The sequence below is a fragment of the Rhagoletis zephyria genome, unplaced genomic scaffold (assembly GCF_001687245.7).
Source record: "Rhagoletis zephyria isolate East Lansing unplaced genomic scaffold, Rhagoletis_zephyria_1.1 Rzeph_scaffold_01220, whole genome shotgun sequence".
Lineage (NCBI taxonomy): Eukaryota > Metazoa > Arthropoda > Insecta > Diptera > Tephritidae > Rhagoletis > Rhagoletis zephyria.
In genome coordinates this window covers 75946-93028 of record NW_016158304.1, presented here as the reverse complement: position 1 = coordinate 93028, position 17083 = coordinate 75946, and the positions used below count along the sequence as shown (strand labels likewise).

General features: G+C 36.2%; 1 protein-coding gene across 1 annotated transcript in view; it reads left to right on the top strand.

The window, feature by feature from the left end:
- ft (cadherin-related tumor suppressor fat) overlaps window positions 1-17083 on the top strand; it is a 103757-nt gene that overhangs the window by 49688 nt on the left and 36986 nt on the right. Inside the window, 1 exon segment of the mRNA XM_017616512.1 lies at window positions 15857-16997. Coding sequence (XP_017472001.1) covers window positions 15857-16997 — 1141 coding nt within the window.

Below are 17083 nucleotides of genomic sequence, written 5' to 3'. Positions count from 1 at the left end.
TTAAAAGTCATCAATATAAATCAACCGCCGACTTTTATTTTTTAAATCATTCGTATAAAAGTCATTAACATTTTTCGCAGTTAAGGTGTTGGGAAACAAAAGTTTACTACGACTTATACAAATGACTTTTATAAGTATGATTTAAAAAAAAGGCCAGTGACTGACTTTTATTTATGACTTTTATAAATAAAAGTCCTCGATAACTGTTGTCATATAATTTAAAAATCAAAAATAACTGTTATTTGCAGATTATCTACATAAAAATTAAAAATACTTGTTATTTTGGATTTAGAAAACAAAAGTCAGAAATAACGGTTATTTAAGGAGTTATTCAATAAAAGTCAAAAAATAATTGTTAAAGAGCGATTTTTTATAATAAAAGCTGTAACTGTTACGGTCCATGGTTTTAAGCCGATCTAAGTGACACCAGTGTGCAAAATTTCATGATAATCGCGTGAGTAGTTAAAGCCTGAAAGGGAACCAAACAAATAAACTCACTTTTACTCACTTTTTTCTATGTACATTACAGTGGTGCAAATTTTTAATGGCGGAAAAAATGTCATCGTAGAAAACGAGGCGCGCCCCCTTAGCTTTTCCTTTTGGTATTTTTAATATCTATAAAAAAATTAAATTTTTTACCGTAAACCATACAGGGTGCTCAATGACTTTGAAATTCGCAACTGAATCGCTTTGAAAGTGACGAAAATATTGGTGATACCTCAGAGGTGATCCCATACAAATTTGATTTGATTTTTAGATCCGCTCATACGGTCTTGAAGAAATTAACGATAATCCCAAATTTATATATGGGAATTGAAGTTGGTTTTGTTTTTTGCTTGAATATGACTTGCTTTCATTTCAATTTATTTGCTGTTATTTTATTTCGAGCACTACTTTGTTTCCCATCACCAGGAATTTCAACATGTGTCTGCATTCTGACTGACAAATATCCACATATAACTGCATACATATGTATAAAATATGTATTAGACCGGTCCTTAAACAACATGTAAACCTTGTTCTGCGTACAAAATAAAGAGAGCCATGAAAATTTCATAGTTTTAAATAATTTTTTAGGGCTCGCTAGCACGATTTGAAAAAATTTAAGTTTTTAAATCGCAACCTAAAATCTGATAAATTTGACATATTATTGAAACTTATTCATAAAATTTCATAAGCTTGCTGAGTTATTGCTTGTCAAAGTCAAATTGTTGTCGAATTTTTGCTATTTGGAAAAAACGTTAGTTCCAGGTACTCAAGAAGTTTGTTCTATAAACATCTGTGTACGGCTGGTAAAAAAAATTTGGAGATTCAGTTTCTTACGAAAGTAGGTTTGGTAAGAAATTAGGCATTAATTTCCTTTCATTTCGTACATTTTATCGGGAATAGTTTCCAACCGAGCTAGTCCAAAATTGTCCAGAAGTGGTTCTGAAAAAGTTCTTAACTAGGCCGGAAATTAACCCGAACTGGTCCCAAAGCTCTTCAAGTAGGCTCAAATGTTCTACGACTAGTTATTCATTTTGTCATTTTGTTTCGAACTACCCCAAACTTGCTCCATAATTGTCCCGAATTGTTTCTTAAAAAGTCCTGAATAAGTACCGAAACAGTCCCGAACCAGTCTGGAAATGAACCCCACAACTGGATCCAATAAGTCTTAAACCACGCTGTACTGGTCCAGACCTAGTCGCAAATGACCCTGAAATAGGCCCGAACGTTAGACAGTAAACTTTCCTAAACATCTTAAGTTTATTATCAGTACTGAATATTTCATTTACTTTATCAACTTTAATGAATAAAATTTTTTATACAGGTGGCATTCCTTAATCACTTTGGTCTGACTCCCATATTGCAATATTTAATTTAGTGTATCAATTAAAGTAAATTAAATTAAAGTTTTCAAACAAGTGGCAACCTTCTACAAAAATGTGTTTCTGCTGTACGCCTTCTTAAACCTCTTTCTTTTCACAGCCATATTATACTATTTAATCTGTCTCATTAATTTATCTAAACTGCAATTTTCAAACAGGTGACAACTCTCTAATTTTTTTCTTCTATATTTGAGGTTAGAATCAGTGTTGCCGCCGCTCAAAGAACTTTCTAACCAAGATTTGACGAAAAAGTTACCAAATGTAAGGAAAAATAACCAATTTTTTTATTAGATTAATAACTCAGGTCATCACTAATTCTTTTATATAGTACGTATATACAAATTTTACAAACTAAAGAAAATCAGTTTTTATTTGCATTTTTGAAAAGTAAATCCTTTTAAGGCTGAAAATAAGTGAGATACATTCATATATAAGTATATATATAAATACATATTTTAGAAAATCAGGCTTCCCGTATTAGGTGCATATGTATGTTAATATCTTTAACATTACCAGACTCTAAATGACGTTTTTAAATAAGTACATAGGTACACAGTTTCCAACTTCTTTGTTAGAATCAATGAAATACCTAATCAGCGTGAACAACCACATTGTAAATATTTTATAATTAAGATTAAACAATTAAAAGTTGGACTGTATTGAACTATATCGTCGCTCAGCGCGAAGTACCTCGTATACGCCAAACGCAGTACCGCGTATACGATAGTAAATAAATTTTACAAAAGCGCGAGAAACCGATTTTTTCAAAACTGTGGAATGGTATTTCCCTTGAACCTACTTGCTATAAGATTATTATTATTAATCTTAACTTAAATTAATAAAGTAAGCAGTAATGGAAAAATAATTACCAAATCCCTCTTTTATTGTACATACATATCGTGGTATTGGATTCCGCATATACGAGGTATTTATATATGTACTATCTGAGTATGTATTCATTTGAAGTAGTCTTTAGCCGACCATGTATATTATGTATTCTGTATATTATAAAACAAATACATACATATGTAAGTAATATTAACACAATGATTCCAAATATTCTCACTTGGTTTCACTGCTGGGGCTGCCACTGCTGCTGCTACTCTCCTCAACCTCGACAGGTGTAGCTGGTAACGAACCTAATTTAAAAGTTTTTTGGAAATACATATGCAAAATAAAACCAAAATTGTGTATTTTTTTCTCACTTATCCATAGAATTGAGCCCGTATAAATTAACTTGAAACACCAATTTTGCGCGGAATTCTAATAATTTTTCGCGGCTTCTTAATAACTCTCGTATTATTCAAAAGGCATTTCAGGCACATACTATGCAGGTGTGTGCAAAGAACATAGAAATTGTGTAACTGCGGGGCCGTTTCAAAAACTTGGCGATTAATTCACCGCTATTTATTAAAGACACGAACCGATAATAGTTGCACCCTCGAACTTTTACTGTTCTTTTGCATATGTAAACAAATGATTGTTATCGGAATAAGTCGAATCTTGAGTTGCCATTTTAGAGTAATAACTTTAGTTAAATAACCATATTGAGCAGAATAAATGTATTTGTTTATACTATTTTTCAAAGATTTAATTATTGTATGTATACAAAAGTTAGAAACTACAGCAAATTTAAAAAATAACCAAAATGGGAAATATCTTAACAACTTCACAGACAAGAAAAAAATAACCAAAATTGGTTAAAAGTCACCAAAACGGCAACACTGGTTAGAATACAGAAAAAATATCAGTGAAATTTGCATTAGAGTCCATGCATTAGTTTTCGAGTGATGCGCGTACAAACATGATTTAGCTTCTGTTGCTCTAGTCAAGACCCCCTTTTAGTTTTCCTTTAATATCTATAACGTTGAGACATCGGCCTGTTACAATATTATTATTTGTATAGTTATAAAAAGATACTGGTATTGTAGTGGCCGATTATTTTCATATTTTTTATGGAGCACCCTAATATGTACAATAAATGTATGTACATTTATATGTACATATGTATATATATACGTAAAGTTAACACGCATAATAAATGTGCTTTGATAAGAAGAGTGCGAATTCTGGTTACAAAAACAAAAAACGAACAATGCCAAACATTCACAATCACAATCACACTCACACGCATATACATACATACACAAACACACACAATGCATGCAATTTTGGCATCGAAGTTTTCTTGCAACATCTGCCAAATCTTAACTCTATTTGAATTACTACAGTAAAGGTACGCGTATATATTTTGTTCGCGCACTCGCATTCTTTAATGCTTAGCATTGCTTTCTTTATTTTTGAATGCCGCTTCTGTTAAGTATTTCTGTATGTGTGTGTGTTTTGGCTATGTGTGTTACAGTCACTACGTATGTACATACATGAATTACTTGCATTCATACATTGGTACATACATATTCACAGTTATCAGTTAATTAAAGTCATTCTTTACATTTTCCTGCATTCGACGAGTTCGTTTCTTAAGTCTTCTGTTCTACTGCACGGGAATGTATGTACATACATTATTCGAATGAAGAAGTGTGCAAGAGTGCAATACGCGTTTTGTCGACATACACACACACATACATAGATACATACATACATACTCGTGCAAATGTATACGCGCACTCCTTTCGGCTTTTGTCGGTCAATTGATGCTGCTGCGGCTGCGGCTGCTTTGCTATAGATGGCTCGTACATACTTACATATATAAACATAGTTGGCGCATTGTAACAAATTTCAAGTTTATCTTTTTTATTGCTGTAATTTATTTAAATTTTACAGCTGATACCGTTGCAAAAAAAAAACACAGTAACAAATGAAATACAGAAAAATGTCGAAATAAGAAAGTATAAAACAAAAAAAAAAGAATGAAAGAGAAAACTCACTTTGCACTGAATTCACTTAAAGTGGTGGTTAAGGTGAGCGGGTTCCAATGTTTTTATATGTATGTATATGGGGCGTTCCATACCAAAATGAACGGGGTTCATACTTCACGTGTTTGATTTGTTTCAAATTTTTATTCAATTTTGTAAAACTTTACAGCACAAAAACAAATCGATTTAATAGATTTCCAAATATCTCGAGAACGGCGCGAGGAAAAAACTTAAAAAAAAAAATCGCACATACACACATCAAAATTCTCTAGGAAAAGAAATATTTAAAATTTTTTTTTCTTGACAAATTTTCCACATACAAATTTTTTGATAAAAAAAAAAATAGTTTTTGAAAATATGCCATCTAAAAAAAAGGGAAAAAATCACAATAGTAACTCTGAGTTTTGCGCAATATTTGAGTATAGTACTACGGGGTGCACTCTACAATAATTTGATTTATGGATTTTTTTTGCTACGCCGAAGTTGAGTAAAATTAATACATTAAAAATTAAGAAATTTATAAAATTATTTTTGAATTTTTTCGAGTATGCAGTTTTCTAGCCCATTAAATTTTAGTTTAATAAAGTGCAAGTTTTAAGCGATTGCAAAACTGGCGTAAATTTTTTATATTTTTTTTTTTTTTGAAAACGGGTTTTGCGCATTTTCTTCCATAAGAAAAAAGTGCAAAAAAACTTAGCCTTAGTAGCTTAAAGCTTGCACTTTATTGTACTACAATTAAGTGGGCTACAGAACTGCAAATTCTAAAAAAAAGTATAAAAATATTTAAAATTTGTTATGTACTCATTTTGCTCAACTTCGGTGTAAAAAAAATCATAACTCAAATTATTTTAGAGTGAATATATTCAAAAACTATTTTTGTTTTATAAAAAATTTGTATGTGAAAAATTATTTTTTCACGAAAAAAATATTTCTTTTCATAGAGAATTTCTAGGTGTGTATGTGTGATTTTTTCAAATTTTTCCCTTGCTCCGTTCTCGAGATATTTGGAAGTGTACTAAATCGATTGGTTTTTGTGCTATAAAGTTTTAAAAAATGTATTAATCAAGCTCAAATTTCATATTTATTTATTATTTATGTTTATGCATCAACCCTAAAAATTTGAAACAAATCAAAACACTTCATGTGAACCCCGTCCATTTTGGCATGGAACGCCCCATATGCTTGTACATCTGCACATATACTTCAGTACTCATATCACTGATTTTATGCGCATGAATTTTAAATTTTACACTAATTGTTCTTTAAAAGGTGAATAAATGAAATAAAAGCGGTATTTTATTTTATTCCCTTTTTTTTTTAAATGGAGGGTATTTTTATACAGCTTGTCTAACAACTTTTGTAAAATACTGTCCGTAGAAACGCCTCCCTTCTGTGCCAACTGACGCCATATGGATTTGCCAAGCGAAGCCAAATCTTCGCCCATTCGCTCTCTCCATCGCAAAAAATAGGTCCTCTTCTCCACTTTGATACCTGTGGCCATGTGATTGAACACTTTCAGAGCTGTAGCATCTGTGTCCATTTGAAGTCTCATCCTCAATGCGCTCGACATGGCCATGCCTTCCCAAGCAATCCAAATGCACTTTGGAGAAGGCTGCGCTAATGGTATTAGAGTTGAATCTGAGGATACGGCAAATTTAAGTGGTCCCAATTAAAAATGCCATATTTTCTGTTTTCATGACTAAAAATTTTGTTGAATAAAAAGGGCTGACACAAAAATTTTCCTAAAAACTGTATCAGCGGTTTTTGGTCTAGCCGCTCTGAACCTGAATTAGGGTCTTCAAGTGGGCAATGAACCTATCGCATTCTTTCCGCAAGCGCCTCTGTGGTATTTTGGTCTATTCCTGTAGAAGCGCTTGTTTGAGGTGCTGGACAGTCTGGAAGGCAATGTAATTAAAAACTGCTTTGCAATCAACAAAAAGGTGGAGCGTGTCGATTTGCTTATCTTCAAATGGCATTCCGGCCGACCTGCAACTTAAATACTGCATACTCATGTCTCCCACCTTTGGTCTCGGTAATTCTCAATAGGCGATTGTGCAGAAATTAGTTTCAGGGCGGCTTTATATACCGATAATGTCTAATACTGATAACTACCGTCTTCGGAAGCATGTTCGTGAAGACTGAAATTTCCGAGAGTAGGATCAAATATGCGTCGTTCTGGACCACCCTGGCATTAAAGTCAGTAGTCAAAGTTTTAATATAGATGATGGCAAGCCGTTCACGCACAAATCCGACAGCAAATTTGTACGCCATCACATGAAAGCTTTACTATTTAATCTTCATACCCTCCACACTTCAGGCGACTGTGTTCCGTCCATCACATTTTCTGGATGTCAACCTTGTATATGTGGAGAGTATCCGTCTACGAGGATCATAACTGGCATTTGTAGTCCTTTGATTGGAAATGGTATTTAAGTACCCAGTGCACAGCACACTGGTGAGAAGGTTTTTGGCTATGCACATTTATGAATCTCCTTACCATCAGCAAGTTCTTAAACCGTTCTTAAATTAGTGTCGCTCTACCGAACCTCCCTCTCCTTCTGCCGTGAGCCAAAGCTACACAGGGATTGGTTACCGCATCTCGTACCTGGGTTGGTCACATTTCCCAGAGTGCTCGAACACAAATGCATAGCGTCGAGGTTGAGTATAGTCGCGAAACCGTACCTCGATACCCAGAACAACGACCACACCCATTTCACAAAACCGAATAGTTTTGCCACTTCAGTGCCTCGTGGAAATTCGGCATAACATAGCTGCTCCAAAGTGGGCTTGGGTCCAAAAATTTAACTCATTATCTCTGTATACTTCAATTCATTACATTCCGATTTTTGATGTGCTCTCGTTGTTTGTGAAATTTGCGCCAACCCAGCAGAAAGTCTGTAACTGCTTTTTGTGTTACAAAAGAAAATTTTAGCCTAGTGTATGTCTATTTCGGGCCTAATTTACGACCAGTTTAGGACCATCTTGAGCCTTGTTCGGGATCATTTTGGGACCGTTTCGGCACCTGTTCAGGATCATTTAGGACCTGGTCTGCTGGTATCATTTCAGTACCATTTCGTGACTTGTTCGAGCTCAGTTCGGAACCATTTCGGGACTAGCTCACGACTATTTGACGACCACTTTGAGACTAATTTTGGACACTGTGCCAGACTAGTTCAGCACTATTGCAGGAACATTTCGGGATATTTTTGGGACTAGTTCAAAACCATTTCCGAACTTGTTTGGGATCATTTTGGGACCGTTTTTTGGGACTTTTTCGAGATTATATCGGCACCATTTCGGAACTAGTTATTTCAAGACAATTTGGTGACCATTTCGAGATTATACTGGGGTAGTGCGAGACTAGTTCACCAATACTTTATGACTCTTTGGGTCTAGATCGGGATAATTTTAAGACTTCTTCAGAACCACTTCAGGGCCATTTTTAGAGTAGTTTGGGATCATTTCTGGGTAATTGGGAACCAGTCACAAAATGATCTGAAATAGTTCGAAACTATTCACGAAGTGGTTATGAAAAAGTCGTGATCTGTTCGCAACACAATGAATAAAATTAAATGAAATTAATATTTGATTTCTAACCTAACCTATTTATGTTTGTTGTTAAATATCAGAACAACATTGCAACTTATTTTAAGCAATATATACCGAGCTGAGATTGTACTTATAACACACAGCATTAAAAAAGCACTTAGGTTTTTCAAAATTTAGTTGTTTTACACCTTTTCCATACTCGCACTTTTATCAGCCAAGTAAGACTCATATTAAATTAATGTTTCTGCCTATCTAACCAAATATATCTGCATTATTCTTTTTTTCACCTTCAGTAGGAGTAGGTAGGCGTTACTTCGATTGGCTGCACCACGTCGCACCACAGGTTGTCGCCTTCGCAGAATTCCAACACCATTCATTCGGACAAGTGCACCGGTGGACCGCCGCCAGTGTAGTGTTGTGGCAAGAGCACACACCACACACACACACACACATATTTTAGCGCATTACTCAAAGCATTTGTAGAGATTTTCATGCTTGTTGTTGGCTGGCTGTTCAGCAGCCGCTGGTCTCCTGGCCTGTGGCACATTTGGCCATTACTCGCGCCCATGACATTCACCGAAAAAGTCCAACAACTTCATTAATAATATGAAAATCTCTCATTAGAAATCTACGAGCAACTCCATTTACTATATTGCGACTTTTCAAATGTAACCAAGCGCACATGTGAGCGCCAAATACAAGCTGGCCGAAAAAAGCACACGTGTGCGCATGCGTGTATACCATAGACGTTAGATGCTCGTGTGTGAATGTTGTGTGGTGCTGTGTTGCTTTTTTAACTGCTTTGACCGTTGATGCTGACACTGACATTGTGCTCCTCTATTTTTTTTTATTTTATTAATTTTTTTTTTTTTTTGCATTTGCCATTTGCCATTTGCCACTTCCTGCCGCAGCCGAGCGACGATTTGTGTACGCTTTTTACCTTAACTATTTGTGCAGATATTTTGACTCTTGCTATTTGCCAAAGTGCTGCTTAAGTTTGATTTTCGTGCGTTTTGTTGCCGCATGCGCATAGAAAGCCATCGAATCGATAGCCAGCCAGTAAGCCAACTGTATGCTCTGCGTTCTATCTATCGCCACTTTGTATCTGCTGTAGTTATTCTTATGCTTATTTTACACTTCAGTTTTTTTTTTTTTTTTTTTTTTTTAGCCAATCCCCCTACCTTCCCTTCCGCTTGCTTGCTTTTCCTGCCTATGCTGCTAAGTACTTTCTGTTTGGGGCTTTCGTGCTTATTTTGATTGGCGTATACGCGGCCACTTTGGTGCAACGAACGTCTTTACTGCTGCTTGCCACCGCCTTACCGTTGCTTGCTTACCGCTGCTGCTTACCGCTGCTGCTGCTGTTGCTGCGACGAGTATAGCGAAATTTTAATGAAGCTAATAAATTTTCGTTAATGTCCACAGTGAATAGATTTGCAAATTTAAAGGAATTGCTACAGCTTAAGGCGCTGTAAGTGAGTGCCATTGCAACGGTTGCGGCAGTAGCAGCGGCCACCAATAACAAAAAAAAAACACAAAATCACAACGCCAACAAGAACAACAGCAGCAGCAGCAAGAAAGTGCGCACGGCATGCACTACTACATATTTATTGCAATTGCTGTGTAGTTGTTGTTGTCCTTGCTGCCAGCCGCCATTGCTGCTGTTGATGTTAATAAATCGTTCGCAATTAGAAATTGCATTAAAGCCTAAATGAGTGCGATGTTGCGTTACTTTTTTCGTCAATACTTAGAAGCGACGCGTTGGCTGTGGCGCGCGCGCGCGCTTTTCTGCTCTTTCCTGCTTGCACTCCACTGCTTTGCTCCTTTGCTTCCCTTTGCTGTACGCTGAGCAACTGTTTTTTTCTTAATTTTTTTATTTTTTCTTGTCGGCCTACGTATGAAACTTTGCTTGCGATTGCCGCCTGCGGTTTGGTGAAAGCTGCTTTTGTTTTACGCGCTGCGCTGGCTGTCCTTTACCGTTGCTTTCTTGCCTTCGTCTTCGCTTTGGCTACCGCTGCGTCTTTTTACAGTTTCACGCAAATTTAATTTGATTGCTAACAATTTTATTAAAAATGTTCTCACATTTTCCCCAACAGCAGCAGCCGAAGTCGCTTATCGTTTAATTTATATCGCTTCTAACGCAGTTCGCTATGCCTACATAGCTAGCTGACTGTGTACTCATTCGTGACGTGGTGAGATGCTATGAGGTTTTCAAATGCTGTTGGTGCTTTTTTTCAATTTTTTCTAGTTGTGAAATGCTTTCATTGCAACAATTATAATATGTATGTATGTGCGCAAAGAAGGCATTATGTGACATTTACAATTAAATGTGTATTTTAATAAATTTGTCACACAGATAGATTATAACCTGAATTAAGAACATAAAGGCTATTATTTTAAAAGAGTTGCCACCTTTTACAAAAGGAGTGAATCAATTAACAATTTAAATAAAATATTACAACAATGTGTGTGGCAAAGGAAAAGGAATTCAAGGACGATTTATTTCAAAAATATTTTTATATAGAGGATTTCCACCTGTTCAAAAATTTTAGGAGTTAAATTAAGTATTTTAATATGAATATCAAACAAAGCAGGGGTAAAAACTCAAAAATATTTTCGCAGAGTGTTGCCACCTCTTTAGAAATTCAAACTCAAAATGGTTACCATGTCAAGCGAAATATTTTAATATGACACTCAAGAGAAAACGGTTTGAGAAAGCCTAGTTTCGAAAATATTAACGAAGAGGGTTACCACCTGCTTGAGAATTCAAGAGTTACCATACTTCCAAAATTATAATATATGCTAATTGACTGTTTAGGTTAAGTAAAGTATAACAATTTGGCATTGGTATGAACTAAAATTATATTCGTGCTTATAAAAACTGAAATAGCTTCTATAAATTATGCCGCTTAGATATTGTTGTTTTTTTTCATTTTTCCTAAAAAAAAAAACAAATCGTGTCACAAAGCTCAATGACACTACTGGAACTAAAAATAATTAGCTCACAAGGAATTTCGTTGGCCTAGTTTGATTGTTTTATCGATTTTTGTGACGCCCTTAATTTGAAAAATAAAAATAAGTTTTCAGAATATTTCTATCATTTTTAGTATGAAACAAGTAAGAAAGTCTAAGTTCGGGCGAAGCCGAACATTAAATACCCGGCGCAAGTATTAAATATATGTTTTTTCACCTTTCCGAAACCTTCCGCTAGATGGTAAGCCGGGGTGTATCAATTTTGAGTAAATTAGCGTCCTTCAATTTCGAAATATTGAAGTTTCAAGCATTTCTGAAATTTACCGTTATATGAGAAGCGGCCGTTATTTTAGTCCGATTTCAATAATTTTCAACGTTTTGCTTATATGTGGCAAGCACAATAACCACACCGAGTTTGGTACAAATTGGTAGAACGGTTACCGATATACTTATATGTGATCATAAGTGGGCGGTGCCACGCCCATTTTCCAAAATTTTACCATAAACGTATTTCTTGGTAAAGAATTGTTGCAAGCATCAATTTTGAATAAATTAGCTTCAATATTTACTGATTTATCGAAGATTTTGTATTTCTCTAAATTACCGTTATATGGGATGTGGGCGTGGTTATTGTCCGATTTTAAAAAGTTTCGTCATTTTTTTATGCTGTGCCAAGGCCAACAACTGTGTCAAGTTTGGAAGAAATTGGTGCAGCGGTTACCAAGATATACACATGTAACCATAAGTGGGCGTGGCTACGCCCATTTTCCAAAAATTTATAATATTCTTATTTTTCGTCTAAAAATTATTGTAAATATCAATTTTGAGTGAATTATCTTCAGTAGTTACTAAAATATCGCAGTTTTCGTATTTCTGGAAATTACCGTTATATGGGAAGTGGGCGTGGTTAAAGTCCGATTTCGCCCATTTTCAATACCAACCTACCTTGGATTAAGGGAAACCTACATACCAAATTTCGTTGAGATATCTCAATTTTTGCTCGAGTTATCGTGTACACGGACAGACGGACAGACGGACAGACGGACAGACGGACGGACAGACAGACATGGCTTAATCGATTTCTTTTTTCATCCTGATCATTTATGTATACATTTGTCTATATCTATCTCGATTCGTTTTGGCTGTTACAAACAACCGTTATGTGAACAAAATTAATATACCCTTGTGCACAAGTGCGCTCGGGTATAAAAAGGCTTTATCACTTTTATACAGAATTTTTAGGAAATTTTGTTTCGATGACCGTCTTTAAATCTTAATATTAAGGTCTTCGCTTGTGATAGGCGTATTTTTTTTAATGTCCCAAAAACATTTCACAGAGGACTTTGAACAAAAAGCATCGACACACATACATATGTATGTATGTATGTATGCATATTTAGTCCACTTCCTGGCTATTCATTTAACTCGTTTCATATATCACTGCAACACATTTATGTACATGAACAAGACACAAACAAATTATGTATGTATGTATATGTATTTTGTTCTGCCGTTTTTTATTGTTTCCTTTTTTTATGTTGTTTTCTTTTTTTTGCTCTTTGCTGCATGTGCTCAAAATTTTCAGCTGCTACGCATTTTTAATCAAAATGTAAAATCGGAAATCCACACAGCGGGACTACATTGTTACTGGCAATGCGGTTAAGAAAACATTGTTTATAAACAAAATTAATTGTAGCAATTTATAAAACAATCTTTTGTATTGATTGCGGAAGAGGCCACAGCGGAAATTTATTGAAAACATTGAATATAATTATATGCGAATTAAAATTTTACCGAGATACTTCTAGAATGCACATAGCAAGATGGAAAGTCAAACTTAAGTCCAAAGGTAACTGGAGAAAATGCGGTGTCGAAAGGATTAGTATGTTTTCAAAACGAAACCTATTCCAAGAGATAATCATAATTTATATGGGCTGTTTTTAAAAAGGTTCATACAAATATATATATTTATTTGCAAACAAAAATTTATTTGAGAAATTTTCTTGAGGTCCTTCTATGTAAATCCATTCATCTAGGACTAAATATTTTTTCAAAGGAGCCTAATTTCAAATAGGTACGACAATTTAGAAAAACCTAAAAATATTACACCTTACCAACTATACTTATGGGTCGAAAATTCCCGGACTATACATTGTGTTTTCTCAGATTTTGGGATAAAGCCTAATGTAACTAGTTTCCGAAAAAGCGGAAAATTTTTTGACCTATGCATAAAATACACCAGTGCAAACATATCCTATGGTCTCGCAATGAGAGCAACGTAATCCTTAACGATATTTAGTCAGATGACACTCAAAACCGTCTTATCCGTTGAGGCTAAATCCTCTCTAGTCCTTGAGTTCATTAAGAATTTTACCGTATTTGCTTAACACAGTGATGCTTGGCGGTTTTGGGTTTCAGATCACAAAAGAATAGAGATAAACAAGGCAGCAGGCTGAACTCTCACAGAATCTGAGTCCTTCTTTGCAGTAAGTTCCAATAATATTAGAGATGAGGTCAGGAATGAGATAGTAGGAATGAAAGAAGAACAGGGGTGAAGCACCACATATTGTCGTCGGGGCAAAGATTTATCAGAGGATAAGAGGACAAGCTAAAAAAATAAGGCTTCTAATCAACCTATCTAAAGAAGGAACCTAAGATTTTCACACCAATCCTTAGGGGGTACTGCTCACCAAAAAACCAACTACATAAGTTCGACCAAATTGTCGCTATCACTTTTGCCACTCAGTTAAGGGCACACCATTACACCTATTTCTTAGTAGAGCCATTTGAGAAAAGAGCTTAGGTCAATGGATGAGCACTTACGTTCTGCGTAGCAGAGGAGTAGACTAAGGGGTGTAAAGATTAAAGGCAAAAATGCTCCCTTAGGCCATACCAGAGTGGGGCATAGGCATCTCTGTAATATTACGACCGTGCCAGAGAAGAAAAGTGAATATGAGGAGCCGGAAGACGGTAGAGGAATTAACATACAGCATGAAAAGCAAACGCTTAACATCTTAGTCTACTGTAAAAAAGCATGACAAACAGAAAATGTAAAGTAGAAAACGAGGATGCTGACCAAAATTTCATGTCAGCGATGAGGAGGTTAGTAAAAGATATAAGCGGAAGATAAACAGATTTTAACTCAACCTTACTAAGGAGGCACCTAGGATTAGCAGAAGCGTCGATGTCATACTTTCCCGCAATAGCCGTGCCACAATTTCCGATTTCAGCGCCAATTTCCGTGCTTCTTCTGTTGTTTATTCTGTGATGCTATTTATTGAAAGCTTTCTGCCTATCCTGGTACTATTAAAAGCTCTCTGCCTGTACTGGTGCCATTAACCCTTTCGGGACCGTAAGCCTACAATTAAAAACATACCTGAGCTGATATTTCTTAAAGAAAAGGTAAGGAAGAAATTTCTTTTAAACCGAATTCGAAAAAAAGGAGGAGGTTATCAATTCGTCGGAATATTTTTTTTTGTATGTATGTCACCGCATAACTTTGGACCATCTTAAACAATTTATATTTTTTAAAGGAAACGTGGTACCTCAGTTGGGGTTCCATACTAATTTAGTTTACATCCGATCATTGAATTATGAAGAAATTAAGTGTACTCTTAAATTTTTATATGAGAATTGAAGTCGGTTTTGTTTTTTGTTTAAGAATTACTTTTAACAATTCAATTTTCCCAAAAATTCATTTCCTACATTTTTTTTTTGCAAATTATATTTTCCACTTGGATAATTTTTTCAGCTTTTGGTAATAATATTTATTTCTGAAAAAGATTTCTTCCTAAAAAAAATATTTTCTAAAACTACTCTTTTTTCTTCAAAATTCTTTCTTTCTAAAAATTTTTCAATCAAGTGTATATTTTTTCTTAAAGGTTTTTTTTTAAAAATGAGATTTCTCTAAAAATTTACTTTTTTTCTCCATGTTATTTTTTTTTCTAAAAGTAATTTTTTTCTATCTTGTGGTAAATTTTTCTAGTTTAGGTAAAAATACTTACGTCTAAAATTTTCTTATAAGAAGACACACATAAAATTAACGCACATTAAAAAAAAAAAACAGAGAACTTTAAAATGATTCAGATAGTTTTCTTATGAGTGGAAAAGCTTTCAAGGAAAGATGTTTCCTCTGGGCCTGAAAGGGTTAAAAGCTTTACATGTACTCCTTTGTATGATTTTCAAAAAAAAAAAAGTACACTTCCGCGTTAAGATCGTTATTGCCTACTTTTAAGTACTACCTGTAAAGTGGAAGCAGAAGCTTATTCGAAAGCTTAAAGCTGATAGCCATTCCTTGACTATAAATTTATTCTTAACCCCTGCACCGCGAATTCGAATTGAACAGCGATATGAGCAGTAAGAGTATGTTAGATATTTTAAGCACGCCTATTATTTATGCTGAGATTTTTGACATTCTCGCGATTTTTAGACTCTCACTGAAGGGGACTTCCCTTGGTATGAGGTTACTAGTTTACACTGTATTAGAATTTCCTACCTAAATATTTTTAAACCTAATTGCAATTTTAATTGGTTTACTTTGTAAACGAGCTTTTCAGTTTACTAAACCACTTTATCCCTATTTCCTCATTTCAGGTCACTATCACCTTGAAGGATGTCAACGATGAAGCGCCCACCTTCAGCTCACCAAATGAGACATCTATTTTGGAAAATATCTCACCCAATACTGTAGTTATGGTCGTCAAGGCCATAGATCGCGATGAAGGCCGCAATGGCTACATCGAATATCTGCTCGAAGGCGGCGCTACTGGCACCCATTCCGACTACGGCGACGAAGACAGTCTTCCCTTCACGCTAGGCTCAGTGGATGGCTTGCTGCGCGTCGCCAGCCGCTTGGATCGTGAACTGCGCGCTAATTACATGCTAAATATCACCGCGCGTGATCGCGGTGATCCACCGCAATCCACACAAACTCAAATCACCGTACGCATATTGGACGAGAACGACAATAGCCCCATATTCGACCCAAAACAGTACTCCGCCTCGGTGCCGGAAAATGCCAGCATTGGCGCAATGGTACTACAAGTCGCTGCAACCGATATAGATGAGGGCGCCAATGGACGTGTACGCTTCTCGATTGCCGCCGGCGATGATAATCGCGACTTTAGCATTAGCGAAGATTTGGGCATGGTGCGCGTGGCGAAGAATTTGAATTATGAGCGCAAATCGCGTTATGTGCTGACAGTGCGCGCTGAAGATTGTGCCGCTGATGCAAAGGTCGCAGCAACACACCTGCTGGTGGGCAAAGTGGGCGCAGCCAGCGGCACGGCTGTTGCTGGTGGTGGCAGCGGTGGCATCGGTGGTGGCGGCAGTGCTGGCATTAGTATTGGTGGTGGCGGCGGCGGCGGCGGTGGCGGAGGCGCCAATGCGGGCGCTTCTAAACATGCTGTGGAGCTGCGTGAGACGCGCTACGATACCGCCGAACTAACAATCATCATCATGGACATCAATGACAATCCGCCAACGTTCCTGCACTCCCCCTATCTAGCCTATGTGATGGAGAATGTAATACCGCCTAATGGCGGCTATGTGCTGACAGTGGAGGCCTACGATGCTGATACGCCGCCATTTAACTCGCAAGTGCGCTACTTTCTGAAGGAAGGCGATACAGATCTATTTCGCATAAATGCATCGACAGGCGAAATATCGCTGCTGCGGGCGCTCGATCGTGAGGCAAAGGCTGAATACACGCTGACGCTGGTCGCCATGGACACAGGTGAGAGTAGTGCACAAGGCATATACATAAAATATGAAAAATATATTTATGAATGCAATACGAAGTGCTGCATGAGCACCACAAGT